The sequence below is a fragment of the Cydia splendana genome, chromosome 7, assembly GCF_910591565.1.
Source record: "Cydia splendana chromosome 7, ilCydSple1.2, whole genome shotgun sequence".
NCBI lineage: Eukaryota > Metazoa > Arthropoda > Insecta > Lepidoptera > Tortricidae > Cydia > Cydia splendana.
This window is the reverse complement of record NC_085966.1, coordinates 18,017,378-18,038,395: the sequence shown is the minus strand read 5'-3', so window position 1 is coordinate 18,038,395 and position 21,018 is coordinate 18,017,378. Positions and strand designations below refer to the sequence as shown.

The following is a 21,018-nucleotide window of genomic DNA, read 5'->3' as shown; positions in this document are numbered from 1 at the left end:
GGTGCCGTCATCTGTCTGAATAGGTCCCAGGATCTTGCGAAAAACTTTCCTCTCCGGTACCAGGAGCTGACTTTCTTCTTTAGTGTTAGGGAGAGGGGTTCAGGTAAAGGGGGTAAAGGCCTACTTTATTATTTATGTACAGCAGTGGCCAATAAAATCTCTAAAAAAGTCCGCAAACATTAACCATAGCTTTATGACTTATATTCATAAAAGCTTGCGTCATCTTACAATTGATCAAAACAACACAAAAAAAGTTTATCGATTTTACGACGATATCCGTTCTTCCCATAATTCGCGAAATTTTGCGCACGACGTTGTGAATCTAATCGTCATGGGGTTTAATAAAATACCTAATTTTATTCACGCCACAAGCGGAACTCCGTAGCAGAACGTAAGTATATAGCGATGCAGGCAAAAGGAGAGGGCACACGCCTGCCGGTCGCGTGCGCTGACAGTTCACTGCGTTGCGTTCACAGGAAATTCTCGCCAAAAACAATAACAAGTAAGTTTTTTTTTATATTTATTACTTTCTTTACGCTAGTAAACATACTTAATAGCAGTAATGATTTGTCAATTAAGTGATGTCATTGGTATAATGAACTAATGAATTAATTACTAGTAAGTATATAGGTACTTACCTACTCAATGAACTGAGGTTATCAATGATCTTGATGCATGTCTGAATGAGTGAAAAACGTGGTATTTTATTACCCCTTTTAAATCAATTTAACATATTTTACGTATAGCTGTGTTTAATAACTAGCTAAGTAGAGTAATTCGGCTTTCTACGATACGTATGATTCTTGCATTAAAAATTAAATAGGTGAATTATATTACTTACACGTACTTTTGTAGTAAATAAGTTATAGTTATTTCTACTTTAACGAAATATTTTATTTATATAATTGTAAATTTTATCATAAATTAAGTCACGTTCTCTCAACATTGATAAAACCTCTTGGTCAAATTGAAAATATTTATGACTTTGACTATACTCGGACCAAATAAATATGAAATGACACAATTCTGGGTTACCTTATTATGTAGGCTTTTTTATACAAGCAAGTAAATTGGGTACTTTACAAGTCGGCAAAACGTTATGCTCGGCAAAGCGTGTAGTTATTATGCACAATGATTGCTATTTAAATGGAGTCTAGATTATTTAAACTATTCAACAGAATCTGCGTATAATTTTCAATATATAAGAGTTACCTAGTGCGGAGCAAAGTAGGCACATTTTGCGATACTCAAACTGATTTTCAGGAATAATAATAATCTTACAGGAATAATTAAATTCCATAATTTTCTAAACCATATTTCAGTACCAAATATAAAATCAACAAGTTCCCTATTTCCGAAGGATTCCATGTAAAACATAGACAAGACAAGCACAATAAATCATAGGTGACAATGATCTACGACTACATGCGTAAGCATGACATCAAGTTGCGAACTGTTCGTAGGCGAATCAGCCGCGTCACGATGCAATTAATCTTGTATCGAATCGGCGACCGGGTCAATGCCGGTTGACGGCCTTGGACGGTTAAACTTTAGATAATGATAAGGATGGTGTGTCATTACAAACGTCATAATTATTTTTATAGAAATATGACATTTATGAATAAGCATTCCACACTTTGTCGTTGTTGATGCCATGCAGACTTATCTTGGTCCTATATTCTAATATTTTTTCTTACTTTAAAAACCTTAGATAATGACAATGATAACAAACTAGTAATGCATGTATTGCATTGGTGCAAGTTGCATGCATGAAGCTTCAAAATGCCCTCTTTTATAATTCTGTCGACTTTCCTCTAGTCCGGCGGTCGGCAACCTGCGCATGCGGCTCGTGAAACTGTCACTTGCCGCCTGCGAGCCTCTCTGGCTATGTAATATTGAGAAACGACAATGTCTGATAAAGTCATAAATATTAACAAAGTGCGGCCCGCGTCAACTTACTCATCGTTAACTACGCTACTAAAACTACGCAAAATAGGTTGCCGACCGCTGCTCTGTGTCTATTGTACTCAGTGCTATATTTGTCTACTGTTCTTCATCAATTCTCATCTACTCAAAGGTTAACTGGAAGAAATTCTTCAAAAGGATAAATTCACCTTTGTACTGCCTATTCTGTGCCATAATATTTGTGTTTTGAATTTTGAACAAGAAGAGTTTATACATAATACATAAAAAGTTGCGATACAGCGAGGAAATGCCGCCAGCATCCTTGGTACAATGCCTCAAGGGCCTATTTTAGATTTAAGCTAGTTATTAATTTCGTTTAGTAGTACCACTGTATATACTTAAGTTAAATTTAAGCGTTTATGAATAAATTTCTTCTTCATTATAGAAACATTTTAGCTGTCAAATTTAGAAACACACAGAAGTAGAGAAAGAATAAGAAAATGTAAATGAACGTGTAATTATAACGTCTCGTCTTTATCATATCAAAAATGGCAGATGATCGCATAGAACCCTGTTTCATTTTAAATTTTAGAACCCGGAAGTTTCGCGTTTTCGCTAAATCGAGACAGTGTTATAATTTGACGATTAAAAACATATTTAGTCGCGTGATATTTACATCTATATGTACAGCTTTGTTTACGATTTAAGACGAGTAAATTGATTAAGTTCTTAAACAAATCGTCTTTAAATTTATATTTTAGTTAAATCCTTGATGACATTACGATCAATTAAATACCCGCAGCAAAAAAACAAGGGCAATCGGCTAATGATAATGGTCGAGGCGCAAAGTTCGTTATCCTTGATATGACTTGGGAAACCCAACCGCGAGTCGCGTAAGCAGTGCGTAGGTAATCGGCGACAATTTAATACCTGCTACAAAATTAAGTGCTTTGATCCTTGTTTACGAAGAAAAAACTAACACCAATATAATACCAATTAAATATAAACATCAGCACGTCTTGCTCGCGTAAATGCGCTTGCCTCTCAGATTGAGCTAGTGCACACTAATATATTGTCGATATCATTTGATGAGTTAAATGCGAGTTGGAGAATAAAGCCTTTATTCAAAATACGCGCTTGATCAAGCACATGTAATATCACGTGCTTCTGCGCAGGGTATTGCTAATTGCAGTTAGAATGTATGACTTGTTAGATTTTAATGTAGTTTCTTGTTGTGGTGTTTAGATTGATGAATAGGTAGGTGGATTATAATGCACTAGAATGTCACAGGAATTCATAAATTTATACACACTTAGTCAGTCACAATTATCCCGATTGACCGGTTTACTATGCATTTATAATATTAATACTATACATAGCAACTCTATCGGTACGTTATAAAAAAATTGTATCGTATACTTGAAATCTTTTCAAATCGCTCCCACGAACACTCGTGTATTAAGATACAGTTTCATCACACAAATGAAATTGCAGGCTAAAGCTTAAAATAAATACCTCCAACATTGAATAATTTTACGGTTTAGACTCACTTGTTTTTAGTCACTCGCGCGACATGTTTCGGAGAGCCTAGGTCACCTTTCTCAAGCACTAACAGTATACAGTTGGAAATACCTCCAAAGTGTGTATTATTCTTAGTCGTATTCAATATTCATATATACCTTTACATAAATAGTCAAAGTCAAATGACCACGCACTACGCCAATCACAGACAATCGGAGCCTCACAAAAGTTTTCCTCAATACTAATGTTTGTATATTTCCAGCCATGAAGAAATCAACAGCGATGACATCAATGCTAATCTCAATGATGGTGCTCCAAGCACTCGGCGCTCCTCAGAACAAACCAGTCAAGAAAGTAGACACTAAAAACCCTGCAGACTTGTCATACGAAGAACTTAAATTTATAGACCTGAAGAGAAGAGGCGGGTTTCCCACACCACCAAAGAAATTATCACCTTGCGCTAAAGCGATCTTAGGTTGTTGTGACGAAAAGGTTATAGACCCTGAGTGTTCAGAGGCGTTGCACTGCGGTGCACATTTCTTCGATGACAACCCGTGTGATGATAAGTTTATTATGGATGCTTTGAAAGCTGCTAGACAATACTATGACCAGTTTAACAAGATTAATACGTAATCTGAAGATGTGATGATTGATGATATTCAAATACATATGATTGCCTAAGAGGCTGAAGGAATAAGATATGAATTTCAATACACTATCGTGTTCTTTGGTTTAAGTAGGGTGCTACTAATTCCGGGTTACATATCAGAATACCGAAAATCGATTTACCTAATGTGGAATCACCTATGCTCGTTTCACCTATTTTTTTAAATACCTAATGATCAATTAACCTAAGATCATAACACCTAATGAACGAATGACCTATTGCACGTTTCACCTACAATTGGTTTACGTAAGCTCAGAATACCTATGGTCGATTTACCTAAAGTTGAAACACCTAATGCTCGAAATACCTAAAACTGATTTACCTATTACACGAAATACCTAAAGCTAATATACCTAATACACGAACACCTAATGTTGATATACCTAATGCTCGAAATACCTAAATTCGGTATACCTAATGATCGAATTACCTAAAGTTAACATACCTACTGCACGAATTACCTAAAGTCGGTATACCTAATGATCGAATTACCTAAAGTTAACATACCTAATGAACGTAATACCTAAATTCGATACACCTAATGTACGAAATACCTGAAGTCGATGCACTTAATGAACGAAATACCTAAAAATCAAAATCAAAAATATAATTATTGTTTAGTAGTATATTATTAGGACATAGAACATTTGGTGTAATTTTTTTAGCCAAGTCATTCAATTGGCTTACTATTTTTTTATATAATATAAGGTCTAGTCATTTGACAGAGTCGAGATTAGTGCGACGACGAGCAAAGCGAGGAGGAGCGTGTTAGGTTAACTGTGACCAAACAGTGCCAAAACCGACTTCAGTTTCATCGTCATGATGTTAACTTACCAAAATAAAGTTTTTGTGTTATTAGATTGTGTTATTGTATTAGACTTACAAAATCATTCTACTACCTAAAACGCAGCGTTTCTAAAAGTGTGTTTTTTAAGTTGTTATCCAAACAAACAGTTTCTACTGTAAGGTTGGGAAATCATACGATTTATTGGGTAGAGTTGCCACTTGATCATTCGGCAAAATGATATGAATTTTGTGCTAGGTATTTCTTAGACTTTAGGTATTCCGTGCATTAGGGATATCGACATTAAGTAATTCGTTCAGGAGGTATATCAACTTTAGGTATTTCGTTCGATAGGTTTAACAGTTTTAGGTATTTCGTCTATTAGGTAAATCAAGTTTAGGTACATCGTTCATTAGGTATATCAGCTTTAGGTGTATCGTCCATTAGGTAGATTGGCTATAGGTGATTCGTGCATTAGGCATAATAGCTTTAGGTGAAACGTGCATTCGGTATATCGGCTTTAGGTGAAACGTGCAGTAGGTAAAACGTGCATTAGGTATATCGTGCATTAGGTGTTTCGTCCATTAGGTTATTTGAGCTTAGGTATTATAAACTTAGGTCAGTCAATGTTTAGGTAAAAAGATCGATAGGTAATTTAAAAATAGGTGAATCAAGCATAGGTGATTCAACATTAGGTAAATCAGTTTTCGGTATTCTGATATGTAACTAAATTCCGCTAGCAAAGTGTATTAATAGTACCTCCGGACGTGTATTGATTTATCGCCCCTCATTGCAAATTTCCTACTTTTCGCACTTGTATCGTACAAAGTTTTACAGTGCATATGGCCCTTTAAATGTAAAATACTGCTAGTTACCGCGCTAGGGCGGTAAAGTAGCGCCATATGTATTGTAAATAGAATTGATGTATTTCATAATTGAATACGTTTTTCGAGACACTATCAGTAACATGGTTAATACTCTTAGCTAACTGAAATGAAAAATATGAGAGTTGAATTTAGCGAAAAATTGATATTATTAATAACATTCTTACTAATTACCTAGTGGTCGCCTTCAATCAATCGAAGAAAATGAAATCTACCGACTGTTTATTTATTGCATAAATATTTGATCTACATTGGATAAGTAATATAAAAAATCAATTGCTCTGAAATGACTGTACTGTGTAAAAATTAATAAAACTGTGATACCATAGTTGTTAAATCTATAATTTAATTACAAATTATCTTTAGCTTAATGCGTTTAGAGAACTTAAGTAAGTATTTACAGTATTAAGTTTAAATTTTGAATGCGGCAGCATATATTGTATAAATTGTTAGTTATTAACTAGTTATTTTAAATAGATAAACCTAAATGTCATTTTTACGGAATTAGTTACGATAATGTCTATTTATTTATTTATCGTATGGCTTCGTTACATGTCACTGGATTCAAAAATGTATTAAGCATGCTAACGTCTGTGACATCTATTTTATAACAATGGATTTTAATTTTTATGTAAGTAAATATTTTCGTTTTATTGATATTTTGTTTAAAAACTAATACTTATTATGTGTTCGCCAAGAATAAAACTGAAAATATGATTGTACAAATGTACATCATTGTCACTTATGTATATAAATCTATAAAAAGGCCAGCATATTTCATAAGCCGATAAAAGTTTAAAATTTAACATTGCATTTCATTTTTTTGTAGTCATATCCGCTTTAAAATTGCGATAATTATGATCTTTAAGCCTGTTGTTTGACATCATATCTGTTTCACATCTACTGTGTGACATCATCTAGGATCTGTTTTTTTCTGTGATATCATTGCACCTATACGACTCTATCACTGACACAGAAAAGTGCTAAACTATTAATTCTCCAAGGTACGTCTTTTTATAACAAAACTTATTGAACAATATTTATAATTAAAATATATATTTTAGTTATAAACATAGATGGCTACTACTTACAAATTTACTGGCTATTTATTTACGAGAGAATACTGTTCTGAATGCCTTTTATTATTGGGAGCTTTATTTATTAATGGCGTTATTTATTGACGCGCTACAAGCCCCAATTAATTAATTAATTAGCTACTAATCGTTTGTCTTAATCTGTCATTTTTCCTTATTTACTCGTACGTATACATACAGGGAAAGGGAAAAACATAAATTAACTAATTGAGGCTTGTAATGTTCTTTGAAGTATGTAAAGGGTACACCGGGTATGCTATTTTCTGATTATTCCATAACTGGTTTTATTTACTAAATTACTTATAACATTTATTAAGCATTGTAAATATCAATCTTAAAATTATTTTTACACACTGATATGAAAAACCGTTTCATATTCTGTGAGTCTGTGATGCTGAATAAGAGAAATTTATTTTTACACACTGATATGAAAAATCATTTCATATTCCGTGAGTCTGTGATGCTGAATAAGAGGAAAATATATAATTTTTAACATAGATATCAAAAGGTGTGTGCGTGGCCAAACCGTGGACCAAACTCACTGGAAGGCCTCCTACAAATATAATATATGACCTTTTCAAATATAATATAATATATGAAAGTTTCGATACTCTCATGAAAACATCCCCCCTCGGATTAGTTAAAAAACTTTATTTTACGCACCAAGACAGAAATTAAGGCAATAAAATTGTGTTACTTCTTTTAAACAGCATCAAGAATTAATAAAAGAAAGGTTAAGAGGGCTACAAATTTGTAGCTTTTATGGCAATATTTCGTATCGCATCGTTTATGACAAACCACTGTACTATACAAAAGATGTTACAATGGAAAAGGATCGCATTGCAAAACACCATGAACGAAATTTACACGGAAACTAGACTATGCAAGGGCAGACTCCAACCAAAACCCATAAAGTTTGCTCGACAGAAAAATATCACGAATACATATCTAATTTTCATTTATTTTCATTTGTATATCGTGCCACTGCAGTATAATTTTAGTATAAAACAGCTAGGTGTCAGTCAAAATTTTAAATAAAAATATTTTTACAGAGTAATTGAGAGAGGTTAAAACCTGTGCGACGGCCATATCTTTCGTCACAAGTTCTGCGCGCCACGCCATATGTTTTGTTTCCTTCTAATTATTTTCTTTACGCCCCCTCTTAAGGTATTTTTATAGGGAAAACCCCCAGTGCAGAAAGCAATCTCTCGCGCAAGCAGTGTGTACAAGCAGGCTACAACTTTCTTGTCGGCTGGTTTAAAAACGGTGGTAATCCTCGATCGTCGGGATCATTTATTTGTTACTCTCTATTCTCGCTGTTTTACGTAAATACAAAATAAAAGATTAGCAAGTTCAGAAATGTAGAATTTAACAGATATTATTGTAAAATCACAGGTCGGTCATAATACTACACAAATACCAAAACAAATACAATACCAAAGCCAACGACAGTAATCCCAAAACACAAATTACACAGATTGCCGAATCAATGTAATTCGTGATGCATGGATGACACGTGTCTTGTTGTAAGCCACGCCACCGGTTACACTGATTACACGGTTGTGGCCAAGTAATTATACATGGCGATATATGGTGTCTGACGTCACATTATTTATCGGGTGGGATTTGATTGTATAATTTGGATTTATTATGCGGCCTAGGACCTAGTTTAGGAAAAAGGATATTAATCTTATAATTCCTCTTTTGTATTACGATGATGACGAAATTTGTGAACTAGATATTTTTCCTTCCACTACGTTCAACTGACCAATGGCGGTTCGCTCCGAGTCGTTCCTGGTGCAAAGGCTGTCCTTGGTAATCCAGCGTAGAAATGCTGCTAGTATCATGGGCACCTTCGCACCGGGGACGGCGGGGGGTCGGTTTGTTAATTTTTAGTTGTAATTTTTAATTGTTATTTAGATATTATTAAGAAAGTTAATATATTATTACTGACCTATTGAAATGATAAACATCAAGGTAAACTAAAACGAAGGTATCGTAACAACAGTTGTTACAGAGGCAAATAAAACGTTCTCAAGGGTCGTAAGAGAATTGGCGTAACGGCCGTTTTATTGTACGGCACTCTCGAACGCACTGTACTCTCTACGGTACTCTTGTACTTTATGATACCTGAAGCGCCCTCGGGTTCATTATTATGTTCTTCTAAATAAATAAATGTAGGTTATTGTTTACCATGTCCATAAGTATTTCTAAGGGACTACTTTGGCCAAACAATTATTTGATGGGCACCCTACCAAGGGCGCAAAATTTTGATAGATATTTTTAATTTTTAGCTTTAGTTATTTTAATTGTAGTTAATTTTAGTTTTATATTCATATTAGGTATTTGATGTTTATGGAAATAAATGATGGATAACTAAATGAGTTGTGTGACGTGGTAGTTGGATCCAGATCCCACGTTTCATTTTTGCATACAGGTTATCGCTAATTAAACTGAAAAGCCGTGTGTGAATCCCGAGTAGATACGAGAGTCTTGGTCCTTGGTTTTTGTTGTAAAGACTTCATAGACCGAATAAATAGATTTCTAAGTGATAAATATTATATCAGCTGAAATACATTTAATACTGTTAGACACAGCGCAAGTAGGTATCCAGGACCTTCTCAGTCAGTCATGTCACTAATTAGTGTGCTAACATTAAATAAACTTTTAGCGCAATGAGCTTCACCGGAATGACTGCGAATAACCTTATCGTAATCTAGTCAAGCTATAAAGCTAGACAACGAACACCTGGAGGTTTACGGCTCTATAAAATATGTTTTGTTCGCCGCCCGTTACAGCCCTTTTATTGGACGAAATAAAACCGAGCATCCTGCGAGTATATAAAATTGTTGTTTCACTTTAACGTAGCACAACCCTGGGTGGAAATCAGGTCGCTGTATACGCAGAGTGAGTTTAAATACCGTATCCCTTTTATGGCGTGAGCGCTTTAATGTAGCTTGAGGTTTTGTAAAGTAGAATCGGATTAGATAATCGACGTGCGAACACCCCGCAAGGAAAATTCGCACCAGTCTCGGATAGCAGGGAAACATCACACATATATGCATCGTCGTTTACCAGAGTAAAGGAGTAAGTTAGGTAGGTATGTATTTAAAATAGACTGCTGTAATATTTAACTTATCGAAAGTTAGGTACTGCTTAATTTATTACATCTGAAAAGTAATGAAAATAGCTGTTGAACTTATTTAAAAGTCATGATAAAGAGAAGCGTTTTTAGGGTTCCTTGTCAACAGATAAAACTATTGTATTATGAGAATGTATTATCATACACATTATTTAACCTATCAATATTATTAAATATACACTTATAAAACGTTAACCCGCCTATTCCGTTAATCGAGTGATATTAAAGTAACGTACGAAAACAATTTCACAATTTCCTTAAAGCTTTACCTAGTATGTATTTTCAATTGACCTAATTGCGCTACACAAAGTTAGTTGCACTAATAACAGTAAAACACCGCGTTTTCGGTCATAATCTGTTTCCTAATTTAGAGAAGCTACGGAAAGTAATAAAATGTGAAAACGCTCATATTACGTTTAACCGTATGGCGTGAAACATGGTTTGTGTAACTTTACGGCAAATTCCATCTACATATTCTACATAATAAGAATGCTTCGTGACTACTATAACTAGGCTCCTGGTGCAAATCTAAATATTCTAATTCCAGAGCTTAGGTGATTCAAAAGTTATATCAACCCAAGTTCACTGATAAAATAATTAGCATATATTGGGTGCCGATGATAAAATAATTAGCATATTACAGAACGAAGGACTTTTACGCAAACGGGCAATTATTTAGGTTACGACGTACTTTATTTTTCACTTATTAATCACGTTAATATTTCTAACCGTTTTTGAGATAAGTAGCAGCAGTTTGTTAAACATTAGTGCAAAAATCTGTATGTTTCACCCCTAGCAAGTAGATCCTACTGAATGACATGACATGTGTCAATTTAAAATGTAAATAACTGTGTAGGGTTGTCGCTGATATAAAAATATTTCATTTTAATGATATTGTTTTATTTTAATCCAGCTTTACGGTTATAATAACTAATAATAATATTGATAACACTATCCGTTCACCTCAGTCTCTAGAAATGTTCCATCTTGTATAAAAAGATTCTAATGACAAATACGGAGACAGTTTTTGTAAGGGAAATATTGATTTCAGTGCGTTACGCTTACATACCAGAAAATATAATAGACTCTTCATATGGAGCTAGCTAGCTATATTTACAAGACTGTTGAATTTACCTTCTTTTTAGTAACGGAAATATTTGGCGTGTAATGGGGTTTGTCACGATACTAATAAGCCGTTTATAATCGTTTTTCCGTAATTTTGACATTTGTTAACACAAGTTAACAGAGGTTTGCTAAGTGTTATGAATAAGGGGGGTAAATATACACGGTGTGGCTTGTAACATGAGCAAAGAATTAAAACATATATTGTACTCCTCAAACGGTGACACTTTTGTTCAACAACTTTTAAAAATTATGAAGTATTTAGACTCCCTATTTTTCATACAAAATAAATATTATCTTCAATGGACGCCATCGCCACGCCATATTATTGTGATTGACGTTGCTTGTCACGCCTTAAACATCGCAATACATTGCGTCTTAGAATAAATTTTAAAGTGTAATAAAAATCAAACCACAAGTTATTTTTAAAAGTCGCTGAACAAATGTTGGTCAGTATGAGGAGTACAGCCTACAGTTTAATTTTTTGCTCATGTTACAGGCCACACCCGGTATATCACCGGTGTCTTTGAGCCGTTGCCTCGCCTAAGTTAGGCAAGCAATCCCAACAGGGCCTCTGTATTCGTTAACAGACTCAGTTAACTCTGTTACCAAGTCGCACGGTTGTCACGAGATTTACATCTAAATTAATACTCAATATACTTACTTATTTGGAGTCCCGAAATTGTGTTACAGCGCCGACGTCAGCAAAGTAAATGAACTTACTTTGATAACAGTCAAGTAGGGTATTTCGACTCTGTATGTGTATGCTACATTTGAAACTTCGAAATTTTAAATGGGTACGTTTGATGATTTAATCAACTGCGATAAGATTAGAAGTCTACATATGGTTTTACCATTATTTAATACGTAAAATACAAATATGTTACACCAAGCTGCTCGGCAACGAGTTAATTTTCACAAAAAATGCTTGTACAAAAATAACAGGCGCTTATAGGTTTTTGAATATCACCTGAAAATCCCGTGAATGAAACCTACTTATATGAATATTTATTTTTAAATAACATCCTAATTATAATTTGTTGTTGACACATAAGTTAAAACCCTATAAGATTTGTTTGACTGTTACAATTCGACCCTAAAGATCTAAAATCGATTAGTTTTATTCTAGAAAAATGCTTGAATTCTATCACGACTAAAACTAAAACAAACTAACCTAACTGCGTAGCCTGAATGGCATGTGTCTCGTTTATTACGCGAACGTGACGGGCACTATTTTTAACGACAATAATATTTCGTTGGTATTTTTTATCATCTCGACAACATAAGATCACAGTTTTCAGAGTAAAGAATAACCATTTACTTCTAGTTTTCGTTCCTAATTTTCCATGTATATACTTATGTGTCCGTTTTGTGATGGTCCATGCCAAATTGATGTGAAAAGGCGTAACAAAACTGAAAAAGGCACTAAATTTTCTCGCAATGAATGCTCCAACTACGAGATCCATGTCGACGTTTTCTCTTTACAAAAGGTAGGCTCAGATTTTTCATGGAGAAGAGAAGGAGAGGAGGGAAGTGTAGCAAACGTACACATTAGGGACAGAATAAATCTATTTGATTTAGATACATCGTAAGTTCATTTATGTAAATTATTGCATCTTCTCTAGAATCCCGTGAGACTTCAGTTATAACATTCAACCTAAAGTACGTGAGTGACCGTTAATAAATTTGTTTCTATTTGAATATTTCCCGCATGATATTTCCTTCACGGAAAAGTTGGTAGTAGTAAATATAAAATGATACTTCGTGCCTGCATAAGTTCGGAACTCATTGGCAGGAGAACCCACGTTTACATTTTCAATTTCTGACTAGGTCGTTGGGAGTGGCTGTGTGTTTGAACCAGCTTTTTAATCTTAAAAACGTTACTTAAATCTAATCCCGCAAAAAGCTACAACGATAAGAGGCTTGCTTTTAAATCATATAATGATCAAGTAAAGCGGATTTGTGAAGTAGCCATATTTTAAGCTTTTACTTAAACTTACGTTCAGCATGTTGATTTAAATCCAGTGATTGCGTTTCCATTTATTTTTATACGCATAAAAAATAGCCGTCTACGAAGTTCAGAAAGAAGGGAATTATAATTATATGTTATTGTACATATCCAGTCTATGGTTATATTATAACAGCAGATCTGTGAATATTTCTATTTGATAGCGTGTGGTGCCTTGACAAATAAAAATAATATGACTTGGCATAATATCGCATCGAGTTATATCCACCCCTAGACCACACTATATACATTTATAGCACTCAACAAGTACATATATTTAGCCACATAGGGTGTATTTGGGTAATTCGGAATCACTCCCAAACAAGTAATCCCTAAAATCACGCATTAGTTAGGTATTCTACCATATCTGAGTCAAAAAGAGGGAATTACCAACTAAGTAAAGAACCTGTCACTTTTAAAGCCAGACCAATCACGAAAGAAAAGACAATGCGATTTAAAAAGTAATCAAGAGTTGACAAGACGTTTCCTCTCAATGGTCGCAATGAGAAAAATATTAGACGAACCAATACCAGCTGCGGTCGGGCCAATCAAAGACAATTGCCTCTAGTTGATTGGACGGAGTTCTATAAATCCTAGAACAAATACAATACCTGTGACTGTAAGAATTGGCAGATTTAATTTGAAATGTACGAGCAGTCTGGCTAGAACCTTCTCTACGCGACTGAACTCTAATAACGGAACAATTACAATTGGTCTGTATTAATTCTAGTTGACTCTAGAATTAATTCTTCGCTGCTTTACACAATGTTATAAAGAAAAATATGTACCTATTTTAAGGGGCCCACCGATTACCAGTCCGCCGAACGATATCGGTCTGTCAGTTAAATGCAAAATTTAACAGCTCCGAACAACTGATAAGCTGATATCATCCGGCGAACTGGTAATCTGTGTACCCCTTTACACATGGCTTCGCCATCGACTGTAAAGTTTTTTTACCGAAGTTAATGAATGTTATGGAAGTTAAGTACAATCACTACACAACTAGGACGTGGCCGTGGCCGTCACTGGTAACCCTATACTTATTCAACTAGCAAATTTTTTTCGTGCTAGAGTTTGAAAATTTGTTACGAAACGCTTGAGAGCGAAGTTTAATAAACATTAGAGGAGTTTTCAGCTAGCGATTTGGGAGCTTTTTGAAACGTTATTATGTCTAATAGAGAGATATGAAGAGTTCTCCCACAAGACCTAAAAACTGGTGACCCGTATGACCCATACGGTGGAAAGATTTGCTGGCTATGGATGAGGTCTTGGTGGCTCAGATGGCAGAGCGCTGGAGTAACGATCCAGAGGCCGTCAGTTCAAGTCTCACCCAAGACAGTAATTTTTCCACTTTTAACGTTCGCAGACATTTCTGCTTGTTAAATAAACTGTTGGCATTTAAACGGTATACGTAGAAGTCATCCACTCGTGACTACGATTGCTGGTAAAGAGTTTGAACCATCGGTATACACGGTATAATTCGTTTAAGACAATATTAGTTGACCGGTAAATAAAGAAACGATTAATACAAATATTTTAAAAGCTATTTCGCGAAAAATACGTAACATTTTGAATTTCGATTAAAATCTCACTGCGCGGTAAAACTTGCTTATCCATATTTTACAACAAAGCACGGCACCAAATACCTAAAACCATTGTTCGGTGACTGCGCCATTTTATGCGCCAATTTATTTTATACCGATAACGAAAAAATATCTATCAATCAAGGAAGGATTAATCTGGCCGCCATTTTGAATTTTAACGGCATATAATTGGATACTAGGGTTATTGGCTTTCAGGAAGTTGCCTGAAGCTTATTTTTGTGACTAATTTAATTATTTTTAGGCATGTAATTATTTGATGTAGTCTTTATGTTTTGTATAAATTCCCAATCCTTCTTCCTCGCGTTATCCCGGCATTTTGCCACGGCTCATGGGAGCCTGGGGTCCGCTTAACAACTAATCCCAAGAATTGACGAAGGCACTAGTTTTTACGAAAACGACTGCCATCTGACCTTTCAACCCAGAGGGGAAACTAAGCCTTATTGGGATTAGTCCGGTTTCCTCACGATGTTTTCCTTCACCGAAAATCAACTGGTAAATATCAATGATATTTACCAGTTGTTTTGTATAAATTCCCAATATGATTCTTAAATGTACGCTTGGGGAAATGGATGCTTGGGATGCTTGGACCGCTTGGTACAAAGATACCTAGTTTAAATATATTTACTTAGGTATGTAATTTGCTTGTGTAAATAATTAAATGAAAACGAATTTTCTTGGGTCCCTAGATAATTATAATAACTTTCAAGTTTTGCGGTTACATCGTGTACTACTATTTATGAATTGCAGTACCAAATAAATAATATCAAAGCTAAGCATGTAGGTATTTATTTCCCGTATTTGACAGTGCTTTGCAACAGATACAGCATTGGATATTTTAAAATCTGATCATGATGACATTAACCGCAGCTTACTCGTATCTCACTCGTTTATTATTATTATATTGGTGCGATGCAATGCCAGAGCATTATCAAATCAAGATCAAATTTTTCAAGTTCAATCACCGCTCCAGCCTTATAATGGCGGCACCGGGTTCCGGCGCGGGATAAATTGCTTCGTTACGTCCCGAATAGTGCCTATATAGTTCGTCCATTGGAAAAATGAGAGCTGAATATCTCCATTTTAACGCGTGTATTCCACGTATCCCAGTCTTGACCCTTCGGAGACGCCATGTCTAAAATTTTCGGTACAAAATAGTCTGCCGTTTTTTGCGGGGGAGGGGCACATCAAATGTATAGGTACGTCATGTCAGATAAACGTCAGTCCATACATATGGTTGACATGTGGTTGACCATTGGCCGCCTATTTTCGACAGAGGGGAACGCCTGTTAATGGCGGCTCCATTGTTAATTACTCCGAGTCTTGACCCGTCTCCCACCAGTTCCTGTCAAAGGTAATTTCCATGACATATCGATATGTATATTTTCTCTTTCTCAATAAATCAATCAGTAAATTCATTGTTTATTCAATTGTTCAGCGTGTTTATTATTTACTTTGGAATTTTCCTCATTGTCTAGACGGGATCGATTATGCGCGCTACCTGTTGAGCCGACCCTCTGAATTATTGAACCTCTGCCAAATTCCGCAAGAACACTTGTACGATGTTTCAAACTGATGCTGGCGAAATAACCCCTATTCTTATATAAAAAGTCGTAAAAAGAAATAATGATATGAGCACAGAAAATAATATTTTAAGCTAGAGGTTGCTGTCGGTGGTTTTATGACCAAAGATGAAAAATAAGAAGTGATGGCTTATTAGACTATAAATTTAAGGGGCCCACTGATTTCCTGTCCGCCGGACGATATTCGGAGCTGTCAAATTTTGCGTTTAAAGGGGCCCACTGATTAACAGTCCGCCAGACGGTATCGGCCTGTCAGTTAGAACAAAATTTTGACAGTTCCGAACAACTGACAGGCCGATACCGTCCGGCGGACTGTTAATCAGTGGGCCCCTTAACTGACAGGCTGATATCGGCCGGTGAACTTGTAATCTGTGGGCCTTAATATTAGCACTATTTCAACTTTTCGCCGAATAGATAGAATGAACATCCTAGTGTGTCCCACAAACTCGTCTAGGCAAGCTTTTAGTGCTGCAGGATTTGCGTACGAAAGGCAGATGCACGCGGAGCAAAGTGCAGTCTTTCGGCTACAGTACCGTCTGTGTTGCTTTATGCGATACCGTAAAATGGGGTGAGTAGGGTCAAAACTGAAATTCAAACCTCGATAACATTTTATTTTTACATATGTAAACTGAATAGTGTATATAATAAGTGTGTCCGGACGTTTGTATTTTAGTTTTTATTTTATTTTGGGTACCTAGTTCCATTTCATAACTTTGACGATAAACAGGAAAACCCACCTCACCCCGTAGTGCCTCGTATTTGGGGTGAAAGGGGTTTTCATACATAGGTGATTTTGGAAGATTGTTGGATGGTTTTTTTTTTATTATGCGTATTACTATAGCTCCATTTTAAATTGGAATACATAATTTTTGTAGCAGTAGCCTTAAAATCCCTTCTCACCCCCCTCTCAAACCTTCTCTCCCTATTCATAACCCACCTCTCCCCGCGAAACCTACTCACCCCGTTTTACGGTACCTCGCAAATTCGATGAGATGCCTGAGCATTCTGAATATCGTTAGTATTATTTGGAAAAATGTGATGTATTGAAGTAAAAGGTACCACATTGTCGGTTGTCGAGAAGGATGGTTATCGAATTGAATCTTTTATATTTCTGCTTAAAAATACTCAATTATGGACTATAGATTGATCAATAGGATAGAAAATAAACTACTGACCTGAAAATTAGCTGTCAATCAATGTCAATTCAATGTTTGATAATGGTTTTTCTAAACTATCTTCCATCTTCTAGTCTAACCCAGTTTATAAGCTACTATTTCCGTTTTCCAAATTTTTTTGAATAGCCTTTAACCTTAACGGTTACTGTTAAGGTTACTAAAAACAATCCCTACCCAAACTTACTCAAGACTGTTGTCTCTTAAAGACTTAAGGACCAAGGTGAATTGAGTCGTTAATTCAAATAGCCTAAGTCGATACTAAACTTTACAGTTCTGCTTACAAATTAAGGCAAACTTCTAAATTGACAGGCTTGTGCCGGGGCATAGATTTCCAGGGAAGTCTATCCAATTGCTTAGCGCGCTTAAAAACATTCGAATGTAAATAACGAAAAAAAAGAATTTATATAAGTATTCGCTACTGATGAATACGTACTACATAATTTGAATAATTATTAATTCATCGAATAATTTATTCGTGAATGGTTTTTCGTCGTTCAGCTGCCATGAATATTTTTTATCGCGTTAAAATAGTTGATTGAGTTTTAGGTACCTATTTTCCAATTAATCGCATGTAATCGGGACTTATTATTCGCGATACAGTCCCGTTTTAGTTTTAAATATGCCATGGGTAATCTATTAATTTTACTGGAATGAACTATCGAAGAAGTCATTCGTCATTAAGGCGCACATATAATTAAATCACTAATTATTTGGAACAACAATTATTTTCATAATAATTATTTGAAGCACGGCACAGGTTTACGAATAATGAGGGTTTCCGTGATCGAGATTTTCACTAGATGGCAGCACCGTGACGAGCGGTCTTTGGCAGCTGCTGTCAAAATGCACTAATAAAAAAAAACATGGTTAAACATGATTGGTGGATTATGACAGCTAGACCTAGTCTCGCCACGGTGCTGTCATCTAGTAAAAAACTCAATCGCGGAAACCTTCACTGTGTGAAAACTCTTACTCATGCTCGCGTACCCAACGGGAACACCGTACTAGATTCAGAGAGGCGTCCCAGTAATTTGACGGGCAATTGAAGGTTGACTTTGAAAAGAATCTATCATTGCAACCGTATGTACATTTGCCGTGCCTGCCAATTTGAATGAGTAAATCTGATACACTACGAGTACGGGAGCCTGTACGGATATGATGGTCGTTCTTGTCTACGTGACAGCGTGATAAAACGGCGTCCGTCACTTTCTATCCTACGGTGTTTTTAAAGTGACAGTTATTTTATCACGTGGATAAAGATGGATAAAGGCATCCATAATAAGCCGGCTGATTCAGATTTAACAACTTGTTATAGTTTTGATCTCATTTTGATACGACCTTGGAGATCACTAACGCTGATCGGTACAGTCAAGTGTAAAAATATGGGTGCATATAACTTACTCAAAAATATGTCCCATAGTTCTTAATTCGCTGACATACTTAAGAGCTAAGGGGCATATTTTTTAGTATGATATGTGCACCCATATTTTTACACTTGACTGTAGATGCGAAATGAAATGAAAGTTGTGCGTGAGACCCGCGCCAATCACCAAAACCATCGTCAAGGTATCAAAATCAGTGGATCGGGAATTTTATCAAATATTTAAACGCTGAAGAGGCTCAAATCCAGCTTTGGGTACTGGAGGTCTTTGGTAAATCAATTTCTCTAGGTAAATTCATGACATCTTTTTCAGTTTGGAATACGTAATGTTAGGCGATATATTAAAGGAGGCAAGTATAGGACCGTGGCAGTATAAAAAAAGCGGCCAAGTGCGAGTCGGACTCGCCCATGAAGGGTTCCGTAGCAGCAAGTAACATAATAAAATTGCGGTTTACGATTTATGACGTATTAAAAAAACTACTTACTAGATCTGATCTCGTTCAAACCAATTGGCCTGATGACAGTAACAAAGAATCATGGAAATAATAGTTTCAAAGAAACATATATGTTAATATGGTTCTAAAAAATGGCACAATCTCAGTATAAACATTAGGATTACTAATATATTCAATAAAATAAAAGTGCAAAATTCTCCAATCAGCCGTTTTGACTGAAACGCCAATCAGAAGCGACCTAAGGAGTGACGTCATCAATTCATGACGTATTTCTTAGAGCAGCATAGACAACCTCATTGACCGTAATCCATACATCCTCACCAAAGAGTTTGGAGGTTCAAAAAAATGTTATTTCGCCACTAAACATTTATTACGTCCAGAAAATATTATTACACGATGTAAAGTAAATATTTATTTGTTATTAAATAAATAAAATGCTAAATAATATGATATATCACCGAAAAACTTTTTTAATTATTTGGCTGAATGGAACTATCATTGCCATGTTGGCTGTCGTAACCAGAAAAAATGAAAAATTAAAAAGTAAAACCGGCGCTCGGTGATTTTCACTCAGAATTTGCATATATCTAAATAATTCATCTTAAATTGCAACCGTGTGAGAGTTTTTGTATAAAATGAGTTATTGTGATTAATGTTTGTAATGTATTTATCATCCCTAATCATAATATAAGGTGCTGAATTTACAATATCATTCGGATTCAAGGGAAAATTCGTAACTGTAAGTATGTAAACAATATCTATCACCCTTCCACCAACTAATTAATGACGTCACAAATGGCTTGCGAGGCGTTTTCGCGCGAGGTTTAAACTAGCTATAAAAAAATGCAATTATTTATGTTAAATCTTATGAGTATAGCTGAAATATGTGTTTCGGAACCAGTACAAGTGTACCGACAATAATAAAAGGGATTTCAAAATTTGTCATCAGGCCAATTATCGGTGGAAATTTGCATGGTAATGTACATCATATATTTTTTTTTTGTTTTATCATTCTCTTATTTTAGAAGTTACAGGAAGGGGGGGGGGGGGGTGACACACATTTTACCACTTTGGAAGTGTCTCTCGCGCAAACTATTCAGTTTAATAAAAAAAATATACTAGAAACCTCAATATCATTTTTAAAGACCTATCCATAGATACCCCCCACGTATGGGTTTAATGAAAAAAAAAATTGAGTTTCAGTTCTAAGTATGGGGAACCCCCAAAATTCATTCTTTTTTTCTATTTTTGTGTGAAAATCTTAATGCGGTTAATACATCTACTTACCAAGTTTCAACAGTATAGTTCTTATAGTTTCGGAAAAAAGTGGCTGTGACATACACGGACAGACAGACAGACATGACGAATCCTTGAGGGTTCCGTTTTTTTGCCATTTGGCTACGGAACCCTAAAAATGGTATCTTGAAAATCAAGTTAGTTTGCGGCTAGGTCGATCTATGTACGATCTCCCCTTATTTATTTAAGTATACAGGGAAAATAATTTCGATAAATGAAAGAATATTTAGGAAACCATTGAAATTCTTAACATGAATATGAGATCTGTTTAGGTGTCTGTTTTTAAATGAACCCCTAAACGCCTCTACCATTACGATGAAACAGCTCGAGCTGTGGCCTGTGGCGTTAATGAAAGCGAGGTCTTCGTTCCATTGCTTAACAAGAACGCAGTTACAGGTGA

The 21,018-nt window shown here is 35.4% G+C and overlaps 3 protein-coding genes and 1 non-coding gene across 4 annotated transcripts in view; 3 read left to right on the top strand and 1 right to left on the bottom strand.

Moving 5' to 3' along the window:
- Nucleotides 1-21,018, top strand: part of LOC134792409 (uncharacterized) — a 729,291-nt gene that overhangs the window by 94,175 nt on the left and 614,098 nt on the right. The window lies entirely within an intron of this gene.
- Nucleotides 1-21,018, bottom strand: part of LOC134792406 (uncharacterized) — a 265,633-nt gene that overhangs the window by 198,534 nt on the left and 46,081 nt on the right. The window lies entirely within an intron of this gene.
- Nucleotides 378-5,587, top strand: LOC134792242 (uncharacterized). Its single transcript, XM_063763504.1, has 2 exons — nt 378-502; nt 3,689-5,587. The coding sequence occupies exons 1-2, from the start codon at nt 406-408 to the stop codon at nt 4,057-4,059; spliced, it is 468 nt and encodes a 155-aa protein (XP_063619574.1). The 5' UTR covers nt 378-405; the 3' UTR covers nt 4,060-5,587.
- Nucleotides 14,393-14,465, top strand: Trnav-aac (transfer RNA valine (anticodon AAC)). Its single transcript has one exon. It is a non-coding gene; the product is annotated as a tRNA-Val (tRNA).

Bases quoted from the DNA above. Each gene is read 5' to 3' on its own strand.
- LOC134792242 (XM_063763504.1), top strand. From the start codon at position 406: ATGCAGGCAAAAGGAGAGGGCACACGCCTGCCGGTCGCGTGCGCTGAC. The intron at 503-3,688 runs GTAAGTTTTTTT...GTATATTTCCAG, and splicing joins CTCGCCAAAAACAATAACAA to CCATGAAGAAATCAACAGCG.